Raw genomic sequence first — 24,451 nt, 5'->3', positions numbered from 1 at the left:
CGCGCTGGCGCGCCAACGATCCCCCCAGCTGGCCTCACCACCTGACAGTCAAATCCGGGGGGGGGGGGCAGGAAGTTCATCGGGAAACCACGGACCACAATTTCTCAATGACACCCATTTGCTTATTCCGCACCAATCTGAGCAAGCATTTTCCAAAATGGATCCCATTCTCTCCGTGACACCTCATCTGTCTCCATGACACCTGTTCCGCGGCGGTGTAGGGTGTCACTGTCAGCGATGTGGCCGAGATGTGAGAGTGATGATGTTATGTGACGAGATGTTTTCACTGGATGCGACTGATGCAAAACAATGAGCTAGTGAGCGCTGCTGCTTGGCAAACGTAGCCTGCCTGACCACCAAAGCACAGCCACTCTATTTTGTTACTTAGAACCTGGCAACTTTCCTGCCCCCCCCCCCCCCCCCCCCCCCACACACACACACACACACACACACTTAGGCCAGCCTGTATGGGGTGACCCTATCTCTCCATCTCTGTCCAGCCTCCGGGAGGCATTTCACATGTCCATCCCAGTGGCTTCCTCCCTTAACAGGGAGTGTTGCATGACTGGGGCGAAGAGGATGGGAGGTAGTTGCCAGCTAGTTGCTCTCAGCCCTGCAGGAGGAATGTAGCACACCAGCGCTAAGCACAGTGACAATGTGAAGGGCAGCCAAGCTCCAGATTATGCTAGGCTAATATACAGTAGCATGGTACGTCTAGGTCTACCAACAGTATAAAGATGTGGAGCGAGACATGGCAGCATACTGTAATAATATCACTCATACCACTGAGCTGTATGCTAGTTGTACAGTTAGAACAGTAGTCTAGTTTGTGCTGAATGAATGAATTTATAGAGCAGCGAGTGGTGCAGTCTTCAACACTTTACTACTCTGGAGCTTGAGGAGCAAAACCAACATGAACAAACAGAAAATCTGACTGGAGCCAAAGGCAGCAATGAACCTCCCTGCTCAGCAAACATAAAACCAAACATTGACACAGGCTGACTCAGTGGGGATACAGTGCCGACATAAGAACTGTAAAAGACTTAAATTAGTATTTAGTAATTAGCAATGGTTGGTTAATAAGCTCTTAAGTTTTTTTGAAGAGGTTTCTTCAATGCCTTTGACAGCGAGTGGTGTTCATACTGCACAGCAGGTCCCATTGGGGAATGACTTCTTGTTCTCTCTGAGAAGCTTCGGTACAGTATGTAAAGCAGGCTTCTGAGAGCCAAAACCACAGCAGTGAGCAGATAACCATGAATGATATGAATGAAACCCTTCAGCAGACACTTTGTCAACTCTACAGTATGGTGAACAAGTTTCTTGGACCCAAACAATGTGTGGGTTGACCCCAACAAACAGAAAGACTAACGGTATGAAATCAAAGAGTTTTCCTTAGAACACCCAACCCCAATTTCAACATCATCACTATTGTTTTCTGTCACCAGAAAATGAGAACATCAGAAATGTCTCCAGTTATGAGCCTGTTTCGGCACCTGAGCCACTGAGAGGAACAGCCTAACCCTAACCCCACTCACACACACACACACACACACACACACACACACACACACACACAAACGTCCTTCTTTAATGTACGAGGAAAGGGAAATTGGTTCCTTCCAGACCGTCATGTGTGTGTACTCAATGTGGACGCTACATCCTAGATGTGGAAAGTTCCCAGTATTGATACCATCATGATACTCGCCTCGGCATCTCATAATATTATCACAAAACTTTATTGTAAGGAGGCTTTACTGAGGTTGAAGAATCAAACCCCGTCGATAATGAACACTGTCGTCTTGAGTAAATGATTAGGTAAAATAAAAATAAAAATCATGATGTAGCATAACCTAACCAAATTATTTCGTTTTCATGGACCCCAGGAGAGTGGTACCCACGTACAGTATGCCTCAGACTGTATATGGTCTGAAACGAAGAGCTTGCCGTCCAAATTGATTAGTGGGGCTTTGTGCAATGGGTTCACATCAGCATTGCAATATTGTGAATCAAGGGGCAGGAATCATTGATATCAATCTAATCATCTCTGCTTGAGGACTCATAACAGTAGTCTATCCCATCACCTCAGTAATGCTCACACTTCAATCAAATTCTCAGACATTGGCTGGAATAGAACGCCACAGCACGCTAGAGTAGGCTATAGTTTTAGTCTTACAGCCTTCTAGCGCAGCCATTCGCATTCCCTATGAAAAGGCTATAGGACTTATTTGATTGACATCAATGGATACTTTAACTCAACGCAGGGATACTCAAAAGCAATATAACCATCCAACACAAGAGCATTACATACTTCAGCGACAGCACAACACGATATAACAGGTTAAATAGGCTACCCCCAGATGAGGAAAAAATTCTCAAGATCAACAAAATCTTACCAGCTGTCCCGGTTTGACGCGATGTTGTCTATAGTTTATAATGTCAGTGTTATTAATGGTTTGCTCGTTCTGGTTATCAGACTGCGCTGTTCCAGTCTCCAGTCCCCGATATAGTAATGGTGCTAGATGTTGAACGGTACTGCGTCTACGCTCAAACCCGGGTCTGTGATATCCTCGCTGCTGAATGAGGTAGGACTATCCATCGAGTTGGCTCTCTCCGCCTCTCAGACGATTTGAGAGGACCGGTGCGCAGAATCAACAAGGCCATCTACTGGGCAATATTGGTGCAACATGCGCACATTGGCTGCACTGCACAATATGGTCGTATCAGCAATGAGCTGCACTCCATCACGCGACATTTTCTGGAGAATAACGTCATCTTGTGGAGCAGAGGAGCTACTACACGATTGACTATCCAATGCGCATGTCCGCACCCAATGATTGTCGTAAGAGAATGACATGACCCATTCAAAATACTGTTCGATAATTTTATTCTAAGAATCATTGATGACAGATGAGTACATTCACTTTTTCTTCTCAAAACATTGATTAGCCTATGTAATTAATATCTAAAAATAAAAATAAAAATGCAATTTTACTGTTAATTGTGTGAAAATATACACTTTTCCTTAAATCTGCACTGGCCTCTGAAACCAACAAACTGCTCATTCCACACAAATGTCTGTGTCCCTCCCTAGCCCCTGCTTATGGTGTGTGAGACCCATGTCAAACATGAACTTGTTTTTTCCACCACCTATTAAAACTGCATACTGTAGGTGTTTTGACTGGGGTCCGCAATAACTCCAATACATTGGTATTTTAAAAAAGCACGAATAGATACAGAAACAGAAAACAATGAAGGCATTAGGAACCCATTGATTGACAAAGTTATGAAAAATCACAATGATAGAATAAAGCACTTGTGAGATATGACAAAAAGAATACCCCTGGGGTCTACGAGGATCTGTCGGGCGGCTGTAGCTCAGTTGGTAGAGCGGGTCGTTCAGTGATCGAAAGGGTCGGTGGTTCGAATTACAGCTCCGACTGTCCACATGTCGAAGTGTCCTTGAGCAAGACACCTAACCCCAAATTGCTCTCAATGAGCAGGTTAGCACCTTGCATGGCAGCTACCGCCATTGGTGGGTGAATGTGTGTGTGAATGGGTGAATGAGAGGCCATTGTAAAGCGCTTTGAGTGTCGCTAAGGTGGAAAAGCGCTATATAAGTGCAGTCCATTTACTCAGTCAGTAGGATGAGGGTTAATATTAGCAAAAAATTAAAAACAAGTTAGAGTAAATAGAAGGAGTCTCTTGGCCCCCTGTCCTCCTAGCCACGTTCCACAACCTCATGCAGGAGAAAGTTGCTGGTGGTCATCTCATCTGCAGCAGCCTCGCCGTCTGGAATCACCACTGCAATCCCCTCTCTACGTGCACAACAAACATGGATCTTTCAAAATCTGTCATGGACGCATTTGTCGACTCTTATCAAATATTTAAACTTTGATAACAATGCTGGGTTGTTTCAGTATTTTCACTAACCTCTCAGTATTCACTGTGTCCAAATTCAGATTCCTCAAATCCCCCATATTAACCCCATCTCTGTAGAAATAACAAGCAGATTAAAATAGTCTATAGGCCTACAGTATATGATTAATGATCGAAATGTTTAGAATTAAAATCTGACATTGATTCAGAGTAATCAATAATGTGGACTCACCCATTGTCCTGTTTCCATCTGTAACAACAGAAAGAGAACATTTTAGATTAGTATGCAGGCATTGTGTGAGCATGTGTGGAATTTGAGAATGGACACCTTTAGTACACTGTCTAAAGAACATACCTTTTCAAACAATAGATGGTGGTCACCCCAGCAATTACTATTGCAATAACAATTGCAAGGGCAATGGGAATCCAATGGTGCCTGCCTGGTGACAAACATGACACGTTTAGTTATAATAATAATGTTAGCAAGATAGCATTCCAGGAAATTAAGCAGAGGAGGCAAGTCCTGATACAGAAGCAGGACTCATTCAGAGCTTGTTCTCCAAATGGAGTCCTTGACCAAAATGGCCCAGGGTACATTTTAAAGATGAAAAAATATAGAACAGGTCTGAATGGGGCCACAGATTAAGATCGCCTATTTAAGCCCTCAAGCACATAGTCTTCATTTCCGAGATGAAGCACAAGAGACATGTAGCATAATGTAGTACTTATTGATTGTGATTGTGATGTGACCATGTTTTTTCTTGACTGAGACCAGTGTGGTGCAAGTACAGGAAAACAAATGTAGCACAGTGACTGCTACCTGTTAGGAAAGCAACACCATGCCACTGCAGTACAAACCAGAGAAGAGCCAGAGAAGTGAACAGTAACAACATACAAACAGGCAAGCCCTGGACAGTTATTTAATAGCTTACCATTAGTGCCTGTGGTTATTGGTGGGGGTGTTGGTGGTGAAGAGAGGTTAGCTGTGTAAGTAAGTAAAAGAAAACAGGTTGTTTCAATCCATTGACTGATTTGATAGATTTTCACTGCATTAAGGTCCCATGAATCTTTCAGATGTCCAGCCCGCATGGGATTACAAGACACTGTGATCACATTATATAATGAAACGTGCTACAAAAAGCAATATTTTCTTATTTATGGTTAATGCGATTTCCAAATATACATCATCACTAGTTGTAATTCTATATAAACAGAGTTTATATTACCAAAATGTAACTCACCGTACTGTGCTGGAACATTCACACTGGGGCACTCCGCACGATCACCATTAACTCCTTCCATGTCACAGTGGTGGATCCTGGGAAGATGCACTTCATCTACAAGCATGAAGACTCGGTCGTCGTGCTGGCAAGGCACACTAGGCTCCAACTGAGTGCAGTTCGATATCTTCATCTTCTTATTCCACATTTGTGTGTGGCCACACCATATGGCAGTTAACTTGGCAATGCAGCCTGGGTCCTTGCAAGCGATGCAGGTAGAAATCCTGTGACCAGCAGTTCCTAAATGGAGACATTTAGAAGACACTTAATGCATATTTAAAATGCATAAACAGTGCTGTAATTACAGCTTAGGTTATTAGACATGGCCAAATCAAACCCACATGATTTCACTCAAAAATGCATGAATCCACAAAGAAGAAATTGAGGGAAATTTATTGGATACATTTAAATATTTAGAATCACAACTAATAGAAACGATAAATACATACCGTTGCTTTTCGTTGGCAATTCTGTTGCAGTAGCAACCAAACTGAAGATAAGGATGGCACGAATTATTGCTGTAAAGAAACCAAATGCATTAGAAGCTGTCCAACCAATTAATACCAGAAGAGCTTTGATAATGTCTAAAACTCACTTTGGGTCATGGAAGTCTGCCTCAATGAGAGAACCTTGGTGATCGCTCCACGGGGGGTGTCCGAGTTCTTCTCTGCTGAATGCTCAGGCTTGGCGCGACGTCTGTGTCTCCTTCTTCGCTTCCTCTTGGGTGGCGTTTTCTTCTGGGCTAGTTCCCCCTCGCCTTCCTCCCCTTTCCTCTCTACCTCGAAAGCCTTCGGTATTTCTCCACCCTCCGGAAACAATCCATCCCCCATTTTCTCTTCCTTTCCTTTCTCCTCCTCTCTTTTCTCTACAGCCCTCTTACCATCACTCTCTTCATCTCCTTTCTCCTCTTCCTCCTCTCTTTTCTCTACAGCGCTTTTACCACCCCCCTCTTCCTCCTCTCTGTATCCTTCCTCCTCAATGCTTTTCTTTTCTATCGCTCCTTCACCTGCACTCTCCCTTCCAGTGGCTACCCTTGTTCCTGTCCCCTCCTCGTAGCCCACACTCTCCGTGCCCCTCTTCTCCTGACCTCCCAAAACAAATGTACCTCTTTCACATGTATTCATAGTCATTTCTTCCTCACTCCCACCTGTCATTAAGCCATTCTTTTCTGCAATGTCTGTGCCCACTGTACCCATAGGCCAGTATGAATCCTCATAATAAGGGACGTGACTGCATTTCTGTGAGAGAACTGTCTCCTGTGCAAACCTATATAAAAAAGACAAGACAGACAGACCGAAAATGTCATTTTATTTATTGTAGCCTAATAGGCTAAAACCGACATTACAGCTTTCGTCTGGATTAATAGCTTTGAATTGAAACAGTTATTCCTGTTAGGCCTATGTCAAGTTTAAAGGTGTAAATAAATTGAGTAAATTCCTGCTTAAAGCCTCTGGAAATTCAAATCCACAAAAGTCTTCTAACTATGTAATTTAGTGTATTATGTACATAATAAACAACATGTAAAAGTATTAGCAATTACTTTCTATCAAAATTCGAAATATTCTCATTTAAGTTTTCATAACATTCCTGACAGTGGGTTTGAAATGAGCGTTGTTTAATTCGTTTAATGTGAAGTCATTATATCCGAGATCCAATCATTAAAAAATGCACGTTACTAAGTCCTACCTCCCCGCTAAATCTGCCTCGTCGACAGCAAATTTGCAGTTAGCTAACATATTTGATCCAGCCTAGTATCTTTGTCTATTTGGATCATGTCTGTTCTCTTTCGATGGGGCTATGTGCTAGTAACCTCTGGCCCCCGATTTGCTTTGCTGCTGTGTGATGATTTGGTTATTTGTATGTGTTTTGGGGATTGTTTGTTATGTTTAATGTTGTTTTGTGTCGAGGCGTTAGGACGCCTCGAAGGGGGGATATGTAGTATATTTTTATACTGTATTATACTGTATTACATCAATATATTTGTATTACTCTCATATAGTAATCAATTTACTAAGACTTCACTTTAGGTAGAACTTTGTTAACTTAAGTAGTTTAACATCTAGATGACAACATATGTCCTGCCCTTTAAAGTCAACATTCCTTTGTCCCTGGGCCAATAAAGATAACACCTCTGAAGAAGAAGTCAGGAAGTCTACAGTTGTAAACGTGATCTTAGGAGGACACAGGAAGAACCCAAACTTGCCCCATGTCCGGAGGGGGGCAGGGCTCAGTGACCTGTTGACCAATTACAAGACTAGTTGATCAGATCTGTGTTAATGTACATCCCTTGTATGCAAATTTGTTTGTCATGTGATACTTGGCCTGAAGCCAAGATATAAGCTCGCCACCTCGTAAAAGAACTTAGTATTGCCGAAGATTTGACCTGTGAGGCGTGCTCAATAAATTGTTGATTTGACCGCATTTTTCTCCTGAAGTACTTTTGACCCAAAAGTTAAGAACTGAAATATACCACAAAGACATCATGTTGACATTGTTGTAGGCTACATGAACTTCAACAGAATTTCAATGTTGATTTATTTGTTGAAGTATTTTATCAACCTTTTTCAACCATTGAGCATTCAATATTGTTTCAAGGTTGAAACGATGACTGACATTAATCCAACTATATTTCAAAGTTGAAGGTCGGTCGTGTGCCAGCTGTGGAGTGTGTGTAATGTGTATTCCTCTGAAACGGCAGGCGTCACAAAATAATAAAGTCACTTACCGTGTTATCTGCACCGGGATCTTATATTCCATATTTGCCTCGAGAGTATGGTACTGATTCCAGATAGGTTCGACCATCGCTGAAAAGTAGGCTAGCCTACAAGAAATATATAAAGACAAGAGTAACGTTACAATCACTTCAATGGTTTAGCCTGTATGTAGCCTACTTTAAAATAGATTCATCATTCGGGGGATATGACAATTCTTCTTACCGTTTGTTTGTCAAGGTTTTACACAGAGCGGCGTGAACTTGTAGCCTTATAACCTCCAGAGCGAGCTTCCAACGTCGAGTAAATCCTAATAGTATTATAGTGGAGGTGCGGGGTGTCAGCTCTTCTGTACGGGAAGTAGGTGTGTGTTGGCTCTCACTTGTAAAAGTAGCGCGAAAGTAGCCTGGTTCGCTAGATGACGTAATCAACTAATTAGCATAATATCAAATGCGGGCCATGGAGTTTATAAACTATTTACGTATTTACAAACCTATTTTTGTTGCCATATAACTAAACGCTACTGCGGTCAAGCTAGCCGCACTTTCTTTCTCCAAGGTCAAATGAGCCACACATTTTTCTTCCACGTTCAATTCAAAAGATGAGTGCGCGTCTATTACACGTATTACGGCACTTCCTCATGAGCTATGCATAATTCAGATTTTATGGACTGTCAAAGATGAGAAATAGACATTTCTGATCCGCGTACAGTAAGATTTTGTAATGGAATTTCTCCAAAACTACACTGTAGAAATAAAATACTTTTGCATAGATTTGTAGAGGGAGAGGTCCTGAACACTTATGCATAGGCCTTCCGCATGAGCTATACATAATTCAGATTTTATTGACTGTCAAAGATGAGAAATAGACATTTCTGATCTGTGTACAGTAAGAATTTGTAATGGAATTCCTCCAAAACTACACTGTAGAAATCAAATAAGTTTGCATGGTTTCGTAGACAGAGGGGTCCTGAACACATATCCATAGGCCTTCCCCATGAGCTATACATAATTCAGATTTTATGGACTGTCAAAGATGAGAAAGAGACATTTCTGATCTGCGTACAGTAAAACTTTGCGATGGAATTTCTCTAAAACTACACTGTAGAAATCAAATATTATTACATGATTTCGTGGACAAAGAGGTCCTGAACACATATCCATCCGTCCATCTATCCGACATGGAGTGCGTGACAAGTAGCGCTGCGTCTAGGATAATTTCCGAAAGAAATACATGTATTTCGTCTGTATTATAGCTGAATTTATCTGGCCCAATGTTTGATTAGCAATATCATTGCGAGGGAAAAGTTGTAACGACGTTAACAAATTGTATTTCCGAGACGGATTCATCGAGTGTCGTAATACTTGTTATAGACGCGCACTCGTCTTTTGAATTGAACGTGGAAGAAAAATGTGCGGCTCATTTGACTGTGGAGAAAGAAAGTGCGGCTAGCTTGACCGCAGTGGGGCAGGTAGTCACTAAATGTTTACCATGGGCGATTTTATAGGGGGGGCAGGGGGGCAAGTGCCCCCCTGATTGGGCAGCCCAACTCTGCTCAAATTCTTCTTTTTTTTTCTTTTTTTTTTAAAGTAATTAACACAATTATTAAATACATAATTGTGGTTTGTACCAGTTTGTGTTAGGTCATCATTCATTTTAAAAGTGTATTTATTACTTAAACTAGGCTACCTTAATAAAAAAAAAATCATAATCCGCCAATGGCACAACTCGTCCGTCGACCTCAACTATTTCTGGTTTGATCTGTTACCGCAAAAAAATGAGATCTGACTGTACTGCTCAGTGCTCAACAAGCTACAATTAGCCAACCTGCTCACAATGGCGAAAGGAGCTATAAAAACAATTGACCACTTCTTCATAAAAAAAGAAAAGAAAACTGGCAATGGTAATGAAGAAGCTACCACTCGAAATGACACCGCAGCAAGTGCAATCGAATGCAGAAGTGCTCCAGAGGCTATCGAAGCTAGCACTAGCAACTTCACCATCGGCGAGGAAGCTAGCACCAGCAGGCAGTTGCAGTTTGATGTTGTGATGTTGGGTATGGCCTAGTGCTCGGTCATAAAGTCATATTGACATGCTTGTGGTGTCTAGATGAAGTTTGAAACGTTGTGCATATTGAATTGTCATACGGATTTCTTATTAGCATACTGTTCACAACTGGCATTCTTTGTAAATAGATGAGATGGGATGGCAGAACTGTTTTTGTTTTTTCTCACGTCAAAATGTTGCCCCCCCTACTCTCAGAGGGTAAAATCGCCTATGATGTTTACTGTGCACTTGTTCCCACATGCTAGTTAGCACTACAGTATGATACTGTAGCTCTCAGTTGAGAAGACTATCCGAAAAGGGAGGAATCCTTCTTAACGCCCGAAAGCCCTGTTCTGAATAGATCAAGCGTAGCCAAACATTAATACAAAATTTATTTTGTACACAAAACTATCCTTCAATTTGAAAATGACACAAACACAACTAAAATTATGTAAACACGTACAATTAGTGAACATTAAATAATATCCATATTCCCTAATAACATAAACTGATAAAGATTGGATAATTATTATATATTACTTTCAAATTCACAGTATTTCCCCCAGAGAGTAAGCTAGCCTGTTGTGCACCCAACTTCAAATCTTGCAATGCTATTCTATTTTTTTTATTTTTTATCACAGTTCATGTGAAGTGAAACAAAATCTTAATTAATGTAGGAATTAATGCATTCCCATCCTCATGGTGAAATGAAACATGAGGAAAAGTGGTCAGTCTGGTTGACCAAGCCCAGAGCAGACCCTTCTGCTTCCCTGCCTGTAGCCTACCCAGCAGGGCATCTCTCAACCTCCAGTCCACAGACCAGGCCAGTCGGTAGGATGTTGCTGAGCTTTTTGAGGAGCTGACAGGTTTGATCAGTTCTCACGTCATATTCCTTTTGTTTTAAAGCAGTCAACAGGGGGAGAACAGGGGGAAAAAAGACAGTAAATTACATTTCCAGTCCGTGGTATCAAAATAGGTCATCTACTGGAGCACTACTTTAAGCGGGGCTGGTGAAGGGCTTGATGAAACCCAGGTCCATGGCCTTGACCAGGCAGGCGCGTGCAATATCGATCATCAGCTGCCTCTTGGGGTTGTCCTCCTGCTTGCCAATCACAGTGAGGATCTCCAGCATCTCGCACTCGATCAGCTTCTTGGCCAGCTCATTGTCATCTGAGTTGAGCATGTTGTACACAATCACCAAGCCACGGTGCTGGATCTGAGGGTTGTCATGGAGGCACAACCTCTGCAGGATCTCTAGCCACTGTGTGGTCTGTGGAGAGAGCCAGCCAGTCAGTCAGCCAGTTGGTACATTTTTACATGAACTAGTCATGGTGCATTCTGACATGAAGCAGTCAGTCAGTCATATGGTACGGTACATTCTGACATGAACCAGTCAGTCATGGTTAATTTTTACATGAACCAGTCATGGTGCATTCTGATATGAAGCAGTCAGTCACTCACTCATATGGTACATTCTTAAATGAACCAGTCAGTCATATGGTACTGTACATTCTGACATGAATCAGTCAGTCAGTCATATGGTACTGTACATTCTGACATGAATCAGTCAGTCAGTCACAGTCAGTCATATGGTACATTCTTACATTAAAGGAGTAGTAAAGGGAAAATGCATGTTTCGCCCTGTTTTTAGGTTAGTTATGATCATATCCAACGGTTCAGATCAAAACGTTGACAAAACTAGCACTTTTGAGAAAGTCTGATAATTGCTCTACCACCGTTTTGGTCATACAATGGATGTGGATAGGCACCTTGAAAAATTATTTTAAAAAACATGTTAAACTCTCAATTTCAAAGACAAGAAACTCACCGAGTTGTTAGTTGGTGTTCTAACATATAATTTGCCATAAAGTAAGATTCTAGTTCATCTGGAAAGGAACTTAGCTAACTTTAGCATAGAACTATTTAGTCGCTGCCCATACGTGTGTAAACTTCCGCAAACTAGGTAGCCTAGCAACATAAACAATAACAATAGCTACCGTAAGTTGTTCCGCTTCCTGAATCCCCTCTGCAGATTTATCTACACATCTACAACGGTCGCTTCAATACAAGTCAATGGATTTCATAAAATGATCAATAAAACCCTACAGGATTCATACTTTGCGGCGAATTTGATGTCAGAACACCAACGGACACCAATTACCCCCTCGGTGAGCTGGGGGTAAGTGAGTGTTTTTGAATGATTTTTCAAGGTGCCCACCCACATCCATTGTATGACCTAAACAGTGGTAGAGTAATTATCAGACTTTTTCAAAAGTGCTACTTTTGTCAACGTTTTGATCTGAACCATTGTATATGATCATAAGTAACCTTAAAACAGGGCTAAACATGCATTTTCCCTTTACTACTCCTTTAACCAGTCAGTCAGTCATATGGTACAACATGATGTTTCAGATTTTCACATGGGAATGAGATCTCTTTACACTCAGTAAATAAGAATGTTAAGAGGAACCATTTATCCCAGAAAACCGAACCATTTTCAGGTCAGTCAGGACCTTTTTGCCTCCCCAAAACTCTGTGAAAGGTGCACTTTGGAACCCAAAATGGTTCTGTCTGACCTGCAAAGACCTCAATGCAACATGTACCGTTATATCTTCAGAACACCCATTTGTGTGATGAAACGCATCAATTATGTTAATTACAGTAGGATTGAACTTGACATGAGAAGATGAGACACGGGGAGAGGGGAGTGCGCAGTAGTACGTACCACCAGGGTCATCTTGGTGCAGAGCTTCTTCTTAGAACCTGTGAGCATGGCAATGGCTCCTGATGCAGCTCTCTGGAGCTTCTCATCATCTTCACTACACAGCAGCACCAGCAGCTTCAGCTTATCATTCCCCTCCTCCAGGTAGCGATCCTGGACCTGGAACCCCACGCACACACACACGCGCACACACACACACACACACACAAATGATAATGACAGTAGTTACACTATATAGCTATATATTGGGACATCAGGCTTTTCATCCTGCACTTAACCCAGAGCTAAAAGCATTCTTAGAATCTTCTTAGCCCCAGACTTAGAAAGCGTTCACACTGGCACAATCCTGGCACATTCCAAAGTGGGCTAGCCCCGACGTTGGCCAGAGCAGGGTTATCCCCTGAAAATCGACTTAACGCTGGGCTAAAAGGTGCCAGTGTGAAACGGGGCTAGAGTAAACGTAAGTCGCGTGTTCCAACTGACACTTAACCCCGGGCTTGTAGAAGTGCAGTGTGAATCTATAGCCCTGGGTTGACCCTGGGTTTACAATGTGTGTGTGAAAAGGGGGTACCCAGGGTCAACTTTTAAGAATATGCCGTGTGAAAACTTCAAGAGATGACTGAGTCACTCACTGGAATCATCACACAAGACATCTGTACTGGAGTGTGTGCCTTAGGCTTAGATAGACTGCCTCTACTTTATCAATCATGTTACACGGTTAAACAACACTGTACTAATGTCTTCCAAGCGTTGGTTTGTGGTTTTGATTCATGTACTGTAATTCAGTAGTTTCACAAGAAGACTGCTGTGGACTAACAACTTGAGTTGTTAGTAACAGGAAACCCTGAAAGAAATGCTGATACTATCTTTTGTTCACTTATTCATCCTATCAACCAAATCACTGTCGGGCTCACACTACAGGATATTTAAAATCCTAACCAATTTCGAATTCGGGTTACATCACGCACATAAGGAGAATCTTAACAGATATTCTTCTTGCGCATCTCAAACAAGCACACACAGCAAGGTTTGAAAATAACGGCTCAACACACACTACAGGATCTTATCGTGCCCGAGGGAGCAACAAACCACTTGTCTCTCCGTCTCACTTGTAAAGTCGGGACGTAATAATCTTAAATATCAAACATGTTTGATATTGTCTGAGCCCGGCATAATGCATTGCAGCACATCGGCATGTCTCTTCTGTCCTATTAGGATGTGTGGATGAGTGACCTCTCACCTCTTTGCACGACACCAGGTTACACATGCATTCGGTAGCAGCCTGTCTGATCTGGTCGTGTTCTTCAAACATGTAGTTCTCAATCTCAGGCAAAGCCTTCTCCTTCAGGATTTTCACTCTGAGGTTGGTGAGGGGAAAGAGTTACATTTAAAGAGAGAGAGAGAGAGTGAGGGAGAGAGAGAGAGAGAGCAGGGGAACATGCCGGCTGTACACGGTCACACCCACGCTCTCCTGACTTCAGCCATACTCAAGGCTCTCACCAGCACGTTTACAGTAAATAACTATCAAGTTGCACAACTCTAACATCAACTCCAATATCATAACTCACATGTTCACTTTATGACACATTTGATCAGTGTCTACAGTGTGATCATGAAGGATATTGTACAACCATTTTGGAACTATTATATTGACTCTTGTAAAGCTGACAGTAGTCAGGAAACAAAGGTTTTCTCCATGTTGGGTTTGTGTTGCTAACAGGTCTCACCTTAGCTTGTCATTGTGACCAGCCAGGTTGGTCAGGCTCATCAGAGCCTCGTAGTTCTCCAATCCATCTCTATCTGTGCTTAGCAGCCTGACCAGGGGCCGAACCACCTCATAGATCTGACAGAGAGAGAGGGGGAGGGGGAGGGAGAGGGAGAGAGGGACAGAGAGGGGGAGGGAGAGGGAGGGAGAGAGAGAGGGAGAGAGGGACAGAGAGGGGGAGGGAGAGGGAAGGAGGGAGAGAGAGAGAAGGACAGAGAGGGGAAGGGAGAGGGAGGGAGGGAGAGAGAGAGGGGGAGGGTAGAGGAGGGAGAGAGAAAGGGACACATCGGAGAAAAAAACAATTAGGGGTTTTCCAAGAGACAACATAGCTGTAAAATGTCTCTCTCATTCCCCCTCCCCCACTCCTCTACGGTGTACAGTAGGTGTGTGTGTGTGTGTGTGTGTGAATATGTGTGTGTGTATGTGTGTGTGTGTGTATGTGTGTGTGTATGTGTGTGTGTGGGTTTTCCAAGAGACAACATAGCTGTAAAATGTCACTCTCATTCCCCCTCCCCCACTCCTCTACGGTGTACAGTAGGTGTGTGTGTGTATGTGTGTGTGTGTGTGTGTGTGTGTGTGTGTGTGTTACCCTCTCTCCGGGGAAGGCGATCTCTGGGTTGGAGACTGCAGCAATCTTTGCCAGGGCGTGGCTGGCCTTGACTTTCCCTAAGTCTGTCCCCTCCAGAGCCAGCGGAATCAGGGCCTGAGGTTCACATGGCAACAGATGACTAACACATTCCACAGGCAGGCAGGCTGACAGATAAGCCGATAGACAGACAGGCACACAGACAGACAGACAGACAGACAGGCAAGCCGATAGACAGACAGGCAGACACACATACACACACACACAGATAGACAGACAGACAGACAGGCAGACACAGACACAAAATTCAAACAGACACGATAAAAGGTCGTTCCTGACACACCTTGCCACCTCCTTGAGCCACGATCGTCCCACGATCCTTAGCGTCCTCTGCCAGAGCGAGAAAGACCCTGATGACGGCATACAGAGGTGAGTCAGGTGCGATGTGGAACATGGTCCCTGATGTTGCTGCTCGTCAACATTAGGAGATGACATGGAGGGGCACAACATGACAACCAGTGCGCTGGCTCACCTTGCCAGCAACTCTTTGGTCTGGTCAGTCAGGAGTAAGTTGTCAGCTTTGACCATGACGGTGAGCGCAGAGGTGACACCCCCCTTCAGCAGCTTCTTCACTCTCTGCGCAATGAAGTCCTTCTTGTCCTGAGGACAAACAATATTGTATTGTCATTAGCCTTCTTAACTATTCTCACTCATCCATGATAAACTACTTGGAAATCCCTGACTTATGTATACAACTATCCTCAACAGCCACAGTATTAAACCAGATGTAATGTACACTAAAGCTATGGAGTTACTGTACAGATTTCTATAATGATTTGAATATTGTCCTTGTTCTGTTTTACCTTGGGGTGTTGCTCTGGAACATGCTGCTTGGAGAATTTAGCCAGCTGGACCATCTCAGGAAGGATATCCTTCTTGTCGTAACAGTTGGTACAGTTGACCAGGGTGCAGGCCACAGAGTACAGGATGGTCTTATCTTTAGACTGTTGTACAGAGAAACAGGAACGGAGTTTACTCACAGTCCCAGATGCCTCTGAAGAGGTCAAAGAGGATTGACGAAATACTGTGCCTGTGTTTGGGCTGGGCTCTCATTCTCACCTTGGCCAGTTCAAACATGGCTTTCATAGCGAGCTCATCCTCAACAAAGTCATCCTTCACATCAGCATCGTTGGTCAGATAAGCCAGACCCTCGATGGCCCACTTCCTGGTTCTTACGTCAATGGTGGGGTTGCACAACCACCTGAGACAGGAAAGATGATTTACCGTTACAGGCCAAAAATAGTCTTCCTCTCTCATGTGACCTAATCACATGATCAACAAGGATTAGAAATGACGTCCATTTTGAGGCAGTTGTTTTATTTTGTTGTCAGGAATTGAGACATCTTGTGATGTATGTCTATTCACTTTTTTGTGATGTATGTCTTTTCACTACTCCATAGCTACACAGTGCCTACTGCATGAGACATCAACGTCCTTAACTGTAGAAAATATTTCTATGAATGAAAGAAAATATGAATGTGTTTTTGTGCAATGTAAACAAACCGGTATGTGATGCAAGTCTCACTATGACTCACTTCCTGCACTGCTTAGCCAGTTTCTCTGTAGAGCCCTCTGCAAACTGCCTCAAACCGAAGTCATCGCCTCCTGCTGAACCCAGCTTACACAGGCCCTGGGGTAGGAAACACACAAAAGTTAAACTTCCAATTCACTGGGCTCATTCCTGCAGTCTCATTTCAAAGTAGGGGCGTGCTTTCTGTAATTTCAAACCATTTTTAACAGCTATTTAGTCTAAGTTTTTATAGTTATTTCATATGCATGCTTCACCTATTTTACTATTATTGTTGTATTATGTACACTATTTATTACGTATATTTTATTCTTGATCCATTCTGTACCTTTTCTGTTCTTTCTTGCTGCTGTAATGCCCAACCCCCCCCCCCCTTTCTTATCTAACACAAAGGCGAGAGTATCAGACTAACTCACCACCAGGGCCCGGATTTTGATCTTCTCATTCTTGGTCTTCTTATAGACTTCCTTCAGCAGTGACACGCCGTTGGTGGTGATGAAGGAGGCGCGGCTCATCTTGGTGGAGGCGTGGATCACGGCCTCGATGGCGACCATCTGGTCCACCTCGCGATCCGAACCGCACAGCGCCACCATCATCTCCATGACGCCCTCGCGGCCCACCAGCATGTTGCCCAGCTCGAAGGGCCCCTGCAGCAGGCCGGACAGGGTGTTGATGGCGTGGATGTTCCTGTCCATATCATTCGGGTCAAACTTGGCTCTGTGTACAGAGTGGAGGGGAACATGTGGAGAGAGTGAGGAGTGATATCTCGGGGTATAAGATAAACTGGGCCAAGTCTGAGGCGATGTCTTTATCCAAATGCTGCTACAGAAGTAATTTTCTGAATTGGAAATTTCAATGGGTACCACCATCTAAAATATTTGGAGATACTCCTGAACCCAGGACTTGAAAACATGATATCTAATAACTTTAGTCCAGCCTTGAATAAGATATGACTCCTTCTTAAGGGATGGGACAAACTGGTACATTCAGAAGTAGCATGCTTTAAAGATAGTTCAGTTTGGGAGCTATAATGCAATAGCTCCCAAACTGAACTATCTTTAAAGCATGCTACTTCTGAATGTACCAGTAACCATGTTCCAGACTATATACAACATGTTTAGCCAATGTATCTGGGGTGGGAAAAGGGCTAGCATGAAGCTAGCAAGACTACAGGCTAAAATAGAATGTGGGGGACTGAGACTTCCTAATATGAGACTTTACTAGGAAGCATTCTTGGGGGCTCAGATAGTCTCTCCTTTCTCAGGTAGAGAAGACAGACCTTTGATGGTAGACATACAGTAGAGGATGAGCTGAGTGCCCCATTTGCAGCAGCAGACTATGAGCTAGGGTCCAAAAGCTGGGATCCAGAATCCAACAATCTAATCTAAGAATATCTGGCATCATATTCATAAGAAAGAGGCATTATCTCCCTTCCTGGAGGAATCAGCTTCAAAATGGATTAATCCAATATTGAAAATAGGAGGGAAGGTGTTCTTCTAGAGGGAGAGGTGCACTAAGAGGGTCCAGCACATTGAATGTCTCTATCAAAACAATATATTAAGAACATTTGAGGAAATGAGGGAAATCTACTGTACAATCTGTAGAGAAAAGATTTCTGGAGATTTCTTCACCTTAGGAACTGTCTGTCTAAGGCAGGCCCAACAGGTACTAGGACACCTACCCAATCTTCTATAGGCTCTAAATTGGCATTGCTTAGTGGTCTTCCACACCTGGCAGGCCAAATCTATAACTACCTCATTGATGGTTTTAAGGTCACTACCTTGGGCCTTAAAGCTGTGTGGGAAAGGGATTTAGGGGTAAAGTATGAAGATGATGAGTGGAACTAATTAGTAAAGGAGATGCTAAATCCAATGAGAGATACCAGGTCTAAACGTATTCAATTTAAAATACTTAGACTCTACTGGACACCTGTGAAAAAGAATAGGGCAGGATTGAGTTACTCTGGACTTCATTATTTGAATATGATTGAATATCTTCTGGCTGTCAAATGGATCAAGGAGATATGGTCCATAATTATGTTCCTCGATTGTCCTAGTGTAGCCACCTACTGGCAGAGGGACATGGAAAAGATTAATGACAGCCCGGGTACTGATGTTGGTCTTACCCCTGCTCTGTGCTTATTGAATAGCCTAAAAGGACATGAGACTAGATGGGAAGAACACCCAGTGGCTAAAGGTTGCTCTCACTACAGCTAAGAGGGTCTTGTTGAGACATTGGATTGGGGGGACCGGCCCTACTTACTCTGAATGGTTCACAGCTCTGTCTGAAACGGCCTCTTAGGATTGGGAACGACTGATATAGAAAATAAATGGGAGAATGGACACTTATACAGAAATCTGGAACCCATTTCTAACACAACTCAGGGAAATGTAAACATATAACTCAAAAACCTAGCCTACAGGGCACCTTGTTCAACTGGCGGGATGGGGTTATGGGATGGGAGAAAATAGTTTCCGTCCAAATTAGGTATTCACCTTTTTATTTTTTATTATTATTATTGTTGTTGTTGTTGTTGTTATTGCTATTATTGTTATTTTATCTTCATCCGTGTACATGATTGCAGGATGTGTGTATGCTTATAATGTTATAGGCTATTTGTGTGTGTGTATGTATGACTATTATATTGCTTCTGTTTTTTGTTTTTTAGCTTTAATTTAATATTTTGCTGACACTTTTTGTTGGCCTTTGAATCGGGCCTTGTTTAGTATCTTTATCTATTTATTTAATTGATTTTGTGTTGGTTTTGTGAACGCCCATTTGTGACACTGTGACATTGGAGAGTCTATTGGATGTCTATGAAGGAAATAATAAAAATCATAATTTGGGAAAAAAAAAAAAGAGAGAGTGAGGAGGAACGAGGACACGGTCACGCGGGTTGAGATATGGAGAACATGTGGGGGAGAGACGGAGAAAGAGAGGAGAGGTTCAGACAGAAAAGGCAGAGAAAGTCATAGGTCAGGTTGAAGGGGGAGAGGATGGATAGAGTTATAGAGGGTGATGACGGAGAGACAGTAGGACAGGGTTAATGCCATATCATTATAGACATTTATAGGGCGGGAGGGGTGCAATGTCTCACTTGATGTACTCGTCACAGATGTCCCTGAAGTTGTCCCTCTCAGGGTCACAGCGCAGGTCGTCATACAGCTTGCTGAGGAGCAGGCTGGCCATGAGCTGGGTGTTCTCCGTCATGGGCAGCTGGTCTGGCAGCTCAGGAACCTGGCCACACACCTTCAGGATCTTCTTCAGACCTGCAACGTACATGTGTGCGCACACACACACACACACGCACACACACGCACACACACACACGCACACACACACACGCACACACACACACACACACAAACATTTCATAATTTATATAACATTACAGTACACACTATTATGGCAGGATGCAGATATGTCTGTGCAGAGAACAACCACATTACACTAATGACGACCAAATTTACACCCGGTTTGACCCTTGGTCTTTTGGGCTGACATAGCCCACCCACACTCACCATGATCGATGGTGAAGAGGGTCCTGGAGTGGTCTGTCTCTTTCTTGTTCTTGCGGGGCACATTCTTATTGAGGAGGTTGAGCGCCTGGTCCCTGCCATGTCCAGACACCTTCTTACTGCCGACCATCTCCAGGAGGGCCATCAGGATAGCCTTCAGGTCCTTACTGGCATCTGCAGAGAGGAGCAGGACAGGAGCAGGACAGCATATTGATATATATCATATTGATACATCAATTATTTGTATCAATATGAACCAGATTAAGATGGATAGTTCCTTAATAATAGCATCGAGCAGCACACCAGGCCTATTTCAGAACAGAAAATTGTAAATGTCCCTGAGGAGTAAGTAGACTGCTTTGAGTAAGGTTGCAGATATACGGTACACTATGGCTGTCTCACCCAAAACCAGTGCCTCCTCCTTTCCATAAATCCTTTTATCCCCGCCGGTGAGGGAGTCGTTGACACATTGGAACAGGTCGCATGACGCCAAACTCATATCTTCGTTGTCAATAGCCATAATGCTGCACATCTTGTCAATGCCCACCATGTGAATGATGGCCATGGCCTGTATGGAAGCACACGCAGAGAGAACAGAGTTATGTGGTGGCACAAAAGGTAATATGAAAAAGGGATATACTGAAATGCTGGTTATACGCTAGTACTTCACTAACAAAAATCCCCTTCTTGCCCTCAAAAGTAACTCCAACAGTCCTGATCTACAAGCTTCTGTCTCATTCTAACTTGTGTCTAGTTTTCGTGGTGTTTGTCTCCCCTTGCGGTAAATTAGCATTCCGCAGTCGACCTTCCAGGTTCCTCACCCGAGCTTTGTGTCCTGTGCACATCCCTGCCAGGGTCCGTATGGCCGCCAGGACCATCTCTGCCTTGCCGCTCTCTATCATGTTCAGTAGCAGAGGCACACCATTGTTCTGGAAGATTCTCTCAGCACCCGCATCCTCCCTGGCCAGAACTATCAAGTTGTTGGCAGCCTAGACAGAAATATAAGAACGTTCATACCAGACTCTATGGCAGCACAACTGAACTGAGATGATGGAGTTGAGATAATACTGATGAAATCATCCACTGAATTGAGTTTTGGGTCGTTTTTGAATTAATTTATCTCCGCTGATATTACAAACCTTTTCCCTCTTGTCTGTCTCCGTTTCCTCGTCAAGCAGAATGTCAAACATGTTTTGTACCCTCGAGTCTGTGGAAAAGGAAGTCTTGAGCTGTGGAGACAAGGATATATCTCTTGAGAAGCGTTCTATCAGTGTATTCCTTCCAACCATAGTAAAATGCACACTACTCTACTGTGATAGCTGATGTAATATAATTATATTATCATCCTATCCTATCTGATGGTTAACAGTAGCTTAGTTTAGTTTATTTGGATCCCCATTAGCTACAGCATTGCAGCAGCTATTCTTCCTGGGGTCCTCAACATAAATGTAACATAGTGACAGTGCATCCATTACACTTACACACATGTACCACATTACAACATAAACAGACCAACAGTAGCCGATGGGCTGCAGACCTTGGCTTGGATCTCACTTCCCAGCCTACGGAGGGTGTCCAGGAAGGTCTTGTTCTTGGGCTCAATGGTGGCACACCTCTGCACATCTTTGAACGCCATGTCCAGCTTCCCCAGCTTCTCCAGAGCCTGGCACCGCCGGAACAGGGCCTTGATGTCTGCCGCGTCAACATCAATGGCTGTTGGAGAGGAACATGTACTTGGGTTATGATGAACCAAATGGGCCTGGCTGTGTTTTGGTGTGTGTAACCAGATGGGTCTGGCTGTGTTTTGGTGTGTGTAACCAGATGGGACTGGCTGTGTTTAGGTGTGTGTAGATGAACCAGATGGGCCTGGCTACGTGTTGAGGTGTGTGTAGATTGAACCAGATGGGACTGGCTGTGTTGAGTGTGTGTAGATTGAACCAGATGGGACTGGCTGTGTTTAGGTGTGTGTAGATTGAACCAGATGGGCCTGGCTGTGTTTTGGTGTGTGTAGATTGAACCAGATGGGCCTGGCTGTGTTTAGGTGTGTGTAGATGAACCGGATGGGCCTGGCTGTGTTTTGGTGTGTGTAGATTGAACCAGATGGGCCTGGCTGTGTTTAGGTGTGTGTAGATTGAACCAGATGGGACTGGCTGTGTTTAGGTGTGTGTAGATTGAACCAGATGGGACTGGCTGTGTTTAGGTGTGTGTAGATTGAACCAGATGGGACTGGCTGTGTTTAGGTGTGTGTAGATTGAACCAGATGGGACTGGCTGTGTTTAGGTGTGTGTAGATGAACCAGATGGGCCTGGCTGTGTTTAGGTGTGTGTAGATGAACCAGATGGGACTGGCTGTGTTTAGGTGTGTGTAGATTGAACCAGATGGGCCTGGCTGTGTTTAGGTGTGTGTAGATGAACCAGATGGGCCTGGCTGTGTTTAGGTGTGTGTAGATGAACCAGATGGGCCTGGCTGTGTTTAGGTGTGTGTAGATGAACCAGATGGGACTGGCTGTGTTTAGGTGTGTGTAGATTGAACCAGATGGGCCTGGCTGTGTTTAGGTGTGTGTAGATGAACCAGATGGGACTGGCTGTGTTTAGGTGTGTGTAGATTGAACCAGATGGGACTGGCTGTGTTTAGGTGTGTGTAGATGCAGAGCAGTACCTTTGGAAGCATCGGAGGCCGCGTTGGTATAGTTCTCCTGCGGGTGACATAAAAAAGGTTACAACACAAAGTGTAAAGGACCACCAAATCAAATGTTACTGTGTGTGATGAATGTTGGGTCAGTCTGTTTGTGTGCGTGCATGCACGTGCGTTGAAATGAATGATGAAAGTACTAACTTCTGTTGTGTGTAAAGCTACTGTAAGGCGTTTACCTTTTTCAGGAAGCAGGCTGATCTGTTCCTGTAGATGACAGCCAGCACTTTCTTGTCCTTGCACACCTTGACGGCCTTAGTGTAGCAGTCAATAGCCTGGTCCACCGCTCCTGCTTGGAAGTGCTTATTTCCTTCATCTTTCAACTGGATTGGGTCTTCCATCTGAAAGAGAAAGGAGAGGTTGTTTTTAGTTCCAGAATTCACTGCTGTGTATTACACATGATAACCGTATCATTTTCATTCAAACAATGACATTCCTCATGTTACTTCTATTTGTCAGTTGAAAATGTAAATCCTGCTTCTGATTTCACAGGAGTTTGAGTACTTTTTCTGCAGACTCATAAACTGAAGTCCACATGGCATTTCATTTCAATCAGTGTTTTGGTCCGCATTTACTCAACTCAATCCTTAGAATTATTATTTAAACGTCAATAATTATTAATTTAACCATATCAAATAGGAAAGACAGATAGCTTGAGAAATTGTACAATTACATTAGTAGATTAAAAAAAAAATCTTTATTAAAAGTATACATATCTCAATGGTTTAAAATCAATCACAACATGAAAAATACTACTGTAATTCTACTGTTACACAACGTAATATCCTTACCGTCCTTCCTATTCAGACACGCGCTGACCTGAGTCTCCTTTAGCAAATGGCCCAGCACGTTATCTACTCTAACTTTAAATGGCCTCCCCATATGCCTTATTTGGGCATAATTTGGTAGCGAAGTTGGGCCTTGCCACCGTCCTAATGGACAGCAGCATGCTCCTCTAGCTCTCCTGATAGGCAATCACCCTCCACCCTGTCAGCCTGGTCCTAAGCAGCCTAAGAAGTCACTCAGCTCCTGGCAAATCACTCTCTAAAGTGCATTACCTTAGGATTGTGTGTTGCCTTTCCTCTCCTGTTTTCTTCTCTTCCTCTGTGTGGGTTCTCTGATCAGGACAGCCTGATTGTTGTACTTCTAACTTGTCTCTTCTTTGTCTCATAGAACCCCGCATCACAGCAACTTATATTTATACTGTCTCACTGAGGTAGGCCAGAACCAAGGTGGATCCATTTTCTATGAGGGATAAGGGGTCTGTTCCAAACAAATCCAGATATCTATTGAGACAACAGTGCACTACATGTGAACTGTTTGCCCTGGGTTATTTTCATTAAATTCTACCTTTGCAATAGATCAATATACATGTGTTAAGACAATATCACTTGTGAACAATAAGTGAATAATATCAAATACATGCATAATAAAGTTGCCACCCCCCTGGTGACATGGTCTGGCCCTGATAATGTCTATTTAGGGAATAGGTATGGTGACAGCTGAGAACTCAAGAGCAAATGTGTGTAGCCAGGGAGCCGGGGGCAGGGTAGGAGGGGTGGTGGGTCTGACAGCTGTAAGAACACAAAGAATGATCTGGCAGCTTCCAGAAAGAGAAGGCTCTCAATGGAACATGTTTTCAGGGTCTCCCAAGATTCCTCTATTACA

The 24,451-nt window shown here is 43.4% G+C and overlaps 1 protein-coding gene across 1 annotated transcript; it reads right to left on the bottom strand.

The window, feature by feature from the left end:
* Positions 1–10,910: 10,910 nt before the first annotated feature.
* Positions 10,911–23,124, bottom strand: unc45b (unc-45 myosin chaperone B; the record flags this gene model as incomplete). Its single annotated transcript, XM_084456829.1, has 19 exons — positions 10,911–11,183; positions 12,639–12,794; positions 13,876–13,993; positions 14,363–14,478; positions 14,990–15,103; positions 15,330–15,396; positions 15,519–15,646; positions 15,850–15,990; positions 16,106–16,247; positions 16,582–16,676; positions 16,991–17,291; positions 19,672–19,843; positions 20,096–20,266; positions 20,495–20,660; positions 20,914–21,081; positions 21,232–21,321; positions 21,630–21,805; positions 22,751–22,787; positions 22,963–23,124. The coding sequence occupies 19 exons, from the start codon at positions 23,122–23,124 to the stop codon at positions 10,911–10,913; spliced, it is 2,793 nt and encodes a 930-aa protein (XP_084312955.1).
* Between the last annotated feature and the right edge of the window lie 1,327 nt (positions 23,125–24,451).

Source organism: Borostomias antarcticus (genome assembly GCF_949987555.1).
Source record: "Borostomias antarcticus genome assembly, chromosome: 23".
NCBI lineage: Eukaryota > Metazoa > Chordata > Actinopteri > Stomiiformes > Stomiidae > Borostomias > Borostomias antarcticus.
This window is presented reverse-complemented; position numbering and strand designations above follow the sequence as displayed.